This window comes from Sprattus sprattus (genome assembly GCF_963457725.1).
Source record: "Sprattus sprattus genome assembly, chromosome: 19".
Classification (NCBI taxonomy): Eukaryota; Metazoa; Chordata; class Actinopteri; order Clupeiformes; family Clupeidae; genus Sprattus; species Sprattus sprattus.
This window is the reverse complement of record NC_137917.1, coordinates 14670992-14676317: the sequence shown is the minus strand read 5'-3', so window position 1 is coordinate 14676317 and position 5326 is coordinate 14670992. Positions and strand designations below refer to the sequence as shown.

The window sequence follows — 5326 nt, the reverse complement described above, 5'->3', positions numbered from 1 at the left end:
GATTCCCTCGGAGGAATATGTACAGTCGAAAGCTTAGCTTCTAAGCCATCGGGGGACAGTTACATCGTAAATACAGTTTCACAACTCTCACCCAAGTTTTATTTGCCAGAGGAACCGGATACTTTTGATTGGGCAAGTGTGCGCATGCTTTACTCTCATTGGCCTGCAAAAGTGCCAGTTAAACCACTTGTTTCCTAAATTCCTTTTCCAAATAAGGAACTGACGTCTGGAAAAAAAGGACAGAAGTTACTATGTTGCTGCACATGAGTGGGCTTAGAGAAGCAGCACTCAGCCGACAGACCTTAATGAGGACCTAATAGGCATACTTTAAAGATTATTTAATTTTCCCCACATCCTACTTGTTTCTATAACACGACACAGTGTTCACTAGTAGTTCATCATGACACACAATTATTGGATAATCATTATTTTGAACGGCAGCTAATTTTGCGATGTGTTTGGTCAAAAATGTTTTTGTGTAGCTTGGGTATTTGTTAACATTGGCAGGTTTTCTTTTGCCTTGATAATGTCAGTGTTTGAACTGAATAGCAGAGCTTATGCTTATGACTAAACTGCATATAATGTGTGCGTAAAGGATTACAAACCCCAGAGGCAAATCCTCTGTAGACTATATCATAAACAGAAAAAAATTCACATTTTATAATTGCCTAAATAGTCAAAGCGTTATTTTTTAGGGCATGCGACTGCCACCTTCTGGTAGGATACCTTTCACTTCATGTAGCCCGAGCAATAGGCTATTCCATTTGATTATTTGATAAAACACAACACAGATGTCTGTTTGTAGCAGACACGCGAATACACACAACATAACAGTTACAGTAGTTCTAAATCGTTTTTTATTGAGGCAAACAGGGCGATACAGACAGTATATTTCCACCTGTGAATACTGACCATAGTCTACAAACCTGTAGTTCCGTGATAAATTCAGATAGGAGCTATGCGTGGCAACGTTATTGAAACGTGCCATCCGTTGGTCCAGAATCCGCCGTTAAATGAGGGAAAATAAGAGCAGTTTGACCGATTTACACATCGCGTGCGAACAGACCGCTTCTCGTGACAGTGGGACAGATGCTTCTCAGGCAAGGATCCCTGCCTTCATTGCAGGAAGTGTAGCGAAGCGGTAGGGCGCATGCTCTAAAGAGCTCTCAACAAGCTAAGGATGATTTCGACGCCGTAAAAAGGGTAAGAAAAATCAAACGACTTTCGATTAAAGTTTTTGTGAATTTCGTTATTTGTTTCGAGGTAGTGGTGTGCACGGGTATTTGGTCGGCTGCCGTGCCGAACCGTACGGGACCGAGACCTGAGGGGACGGGACAACGTTGCCGCACGGTTGTTGGTGTGCGTGCCGTCGCACCAGAGACGTCAGTGCTAAACGGGGAGAAAAGAAATACGAAGGCACGTTATACGAAGGCGCAAGTAACAACGTAGAATCAGTCTGGCGTTGACAACCTTTGTGACTGTGACAAGTTGAACCAGCATTCTTATGAAATACTTCTATATGTTTTCCAATCTCTTTTCCAAAGATCAAGTGCTATGTTGTTGTGTTGTGGTTAAATACATGGCGCATTCCTAAACACGCACAGATGGAGCAGCGAGCACGCAAAGGGTGGGAAAGCGCAAGCCTCAACTTGGGAAAAGCTATTGCCTGAACTCTGGAACAACATTACAAATATATATATATATATATTATATTATCAGTTAGTTAGCTTCGGTTAGATGTGATAGCAATTTTCTTGTACTCAACTTTGTTTAGTGTGTCTTTAATGGCCATTTGAGTGCTAAAGTAATAACCACACATAATTAGATAGTTGTGTATAAAGAATCAGTCTTGTATAACAGTACCATTTAGTAATCACAGTTATATGTGCTTTGGCGGCTGATTATTTTAACTGTTCACATGCCTCTCAGTCGCCCTTTGTGCGTGGTATTTGCACGTAGCCTACTCTGTTGCACAGTTATGTTCAACACGCACTGTGACATTATGCACGCAACAGCAGTGCAGCCGGCGCGTAACTGAGGCTTTGGTTGCTAATTTGAACTGGTTGTGTGCTACTTCACTGCTGTTATTTAACAGACCAAAAGACGATATGTATTTGTTTTCTACTCCTACTACTCGAGCTATAGTACTAGGTTACTACGCCTATCTGCCGTGACAACAAGCCCACCACTACTTGTAACAGTAGTTTAACCCGTTTTAATTCGATATCTACAACCGCACCACATGCAATTCTCTGTGTACTTTGAAAGATTCATTTATAGTAGGATGCGAACAAATATGAATGGCGATATTTCAAATGTGGCGGGGTTGTTCTCTCCATGTCTATCTGTAGTGTTTTTTGGAGACTCTGATGGCCAATGCGGATGTCACCACGTCCATGGGGGACATGCTGATGGTCAAGGGAAACGAGGGTGACACCATCACTGGCCACAAAGCCCAGGTCATCCTGCACCTCCAGTCCATCGAACAGGGGTGAGTGAGGAGAGGTGGACACACACCTCTCTCCACCTAAGAGCTGAGACCAAATTGGTTATTATGCATTTGCCAATGGAAAGCGCTTCGCTTATTAGCGAAGATATTATTTCAATCATTCTATCATTTTAGTCAGAATTAGTGCATGGATTGTGTATGGATTATGGGAACATGGTATTTGAGACGTTCGTAATTAAGCAATGCATCTTCAAGTGTTATGAATAAACCCCACATTTTGCATTTTTATACCTACCAATACTGTTGTCTGGTTGTTTACCTTTGCTTTGTTTTCAGTCATAATGCATGCAATGTGCACGCAGAATGCCGATCAGCCCTACCCTCAAGAGTGCTTTGTGTTCTCTGTACATTCAATAGTTGCCTTTGTCTCCCTCTGCAGGGCAAATGATGACAATGCAGATACGTCCACCACAGTCCTGGCTGTGGAGACGCACCAAGGTTAGAGGTTTCTTCATTCTTCTTCCCACTTCTTCCTCCCTCTCTCCACAGGCCTCTGTTCAGTTGCCCGAAATGATACAAAATAGTTTAGTTCACTCACATCACAGAAACATGTCCATACTTGTCATGGAAGTGGCTCTCCTGTAAATACTGATATGATCAGTCACCACTTCAAAGGGACAGTAAATGTTCATCAGATATCTAGATTTTTTTTTAGTTCAGCTGTGCATGTGCAGTCTGGTAATATACTATGGCATGTTTTGTTGTGACCCCCCGCCCACCCCCCAACAGAGGACAGTAGCACAGAGGGAGATGAGGTGGAATATGGATACCCCATAACCTGTGGTGACAGCAGAGCAGTCCTCCTGTTCAAGAAGTTTGTGTGTCCAGGCATCAACGTCAAGTGTGTAAAGGTACATTCGTAGCACCCCTCTACATTTGGAATAAGCACTCTCATCTCTCCTCCCATCTCTCTCCTCTGATTTTTTTTTGATTTTTGATCTACAGTCACTCACAATTAGAATTTTAAATAAAAATGCCCCTGGCAGCATTTGAACTTTAATGATTTAACTCTAAATATTTGCCGTTACCTATGAATGCCAAAACGTTCCTGATGTTGCTCCTTTTCCCATGTATGCTCTCTATACAGTTCAATGACCAGCTGATTAGCCCTAAACAGTTTGTTCAGCTGGCCGGCAAATCGACTCTGAAGGACTGGAAGAGAGCCATTCGCCTGGGAGGGGTTATGCTCAGGTGACAGTGACAAACACATATTCACTTTCTCCCTCGCTTTCTATCTCTCTCTCTCTCTCTTTTTCTTTCTAGTCTCACGTTGATGATCTCCATCAAACATGAATTAGAAACAGATCCTTATGGAACATTCACACAATACGCGACCAGCTTCTGCTGTCAGATCAGCTGCCTCGGGATTGAACACACAACTCAGGCTGTCATATTAATTATAAATGAAGTAGTAATCACATCAATTCTTTTTATCAGTCTTAAGACAAATGACACACTTTGCTTCTGTGGTCCGGCTACTGTAAAAACATCTTACGTCAGAGTTACAAAATGGAATCAAACGTTGTGTACAAGTATTGCACTTCTCTGCCCCATCTTGCTGCTTTCCAACGGATTTGGCACGGTGCCCCAGACTATGATTGATTGCAGGAGAATGACTGGAATTTTTGTTGCCGTTGGCACTGAAAGTTGATCAGCCAGGTTTTGATTAGGGTATTTACATATAAGAAATGTGCTAATCTCAGACATCAGTTGTTTCTTGTGGTTGTTTTAAAGAGAGTTAAATGCCAATTCAGTAGACTATATCACGGCCATATTCTGAGAGATGAACGTGTGCAAATATCATAGTTCACATTATTCAGCTAGTATACCTCTCCCTCTTGGTGCTGTTCAGACAAATGCATCAGCTCAAGACTCACTCAAGCAAACAAGAACAGAAACACATATTGTATCCCTTGATTGTGTTGTGTCTCTTGGACCTTGTTGCAGGAAAATGATGGATTCAGGCCAGATTGACTTCTACCAGCACGACTCAGTCTGTACCAACTCGTGTCGCAGCACCAAATTTGACATCCTCATCAACAGCACTCGCCTACCCTCCACTGCCTCAATGCCCACCCCCACCTCTCCGCTCTCAGGTAAGTCACACACCTAAGACCCTGTAACAGGTGCTTAAAGGCACAGTGTGTAGTTTTTAGTGGCATCTATTTGTAGAAATGGAATATAGTATTTAAAATTATGTTTTCATTAGTGTATAATTAACTGCAACTATGAATCGTTGTGTTTTCGTCAGCTTAGAACGAGCCCTTCGTATCTACATAGGGAGTGGTTCCTCTTCCACGGAGTCCACCATGCTGTCATGTGTTTACAGTGGCCCACAGTGGACAAACCAAAACACTAGCTCAAGAAACGTCTTTTGGACATTTTTATGGCATTTGCCAGCTTTAATTAAAATAATTTATTTACTGTGTTAAACAATGTCTTCTGCTGTAATCATTTAGTAAAGTAGAAATAAAGATTTGGACTGTATTTAAAATAAATAATTTGACAATTATTATTATTATTATGGAAAATGGTATTAGTTGAGAGAATGTCACTCAAAATCATCTAATGCCTTTCAGGTAAATCTAAACAATTCTCTGCCAGTTAAATGGATAATTTTTCTGCAATACTGATTTTATTGGATTTACTGCAACTGATCTCCATCCAGACATATTTCTGTCATCACTTGAAATTCATAAGACATCTGGAACAGGATGTGTTCACCCCATCTATTTTAACCTTTCCAAAATAATAAATCAGCACAACCACACTTGACTTTTGAGGACATTGTGCTTTTTACCATTTCTCATTATGGCA

The 5326-nt window shown here is 41.4% G+C and overlaps 1 protein-coding gene across 1 annotated transcript in view; it reads left to right on the top strand.

The window, feature by feature from the left end:
* The first annotated feature begins 1142 nt into the window (after window positions 1-1142).
* The window catches only part of LOC308380422 (glucocorticoid modulatory element-binding protein 1-like), a 9767-nt gene continuing 5583 nt past the window's right edge, over window positions 1143-5326 (top strand). The window contains exons 1-6 of the mRNA XM_080857755.1: window positions 1143-1203; window positions 2352-2491; window positions 2889-2947; window positions 3239-3360; window positions 3597-3700; window positions 4457-4605. Coding sequence (XP_080713881.1) covers window positions 2370-2491; window positions 2889-2947; window positions 3239-3360; window positions 3597-3700; window positions 4457-4605 — 556 coding nt within the window. The 5' untranslated portion in view covers window positions 1143-1203; window positions 2352-2369. The remainder of the gene's footprint in view (window positions 1204-2351; window positions 2492-2888; window positions 2948-3238; window positions 3361-3596; window positions 3701-4456; window positions 4606-5326) is intronic.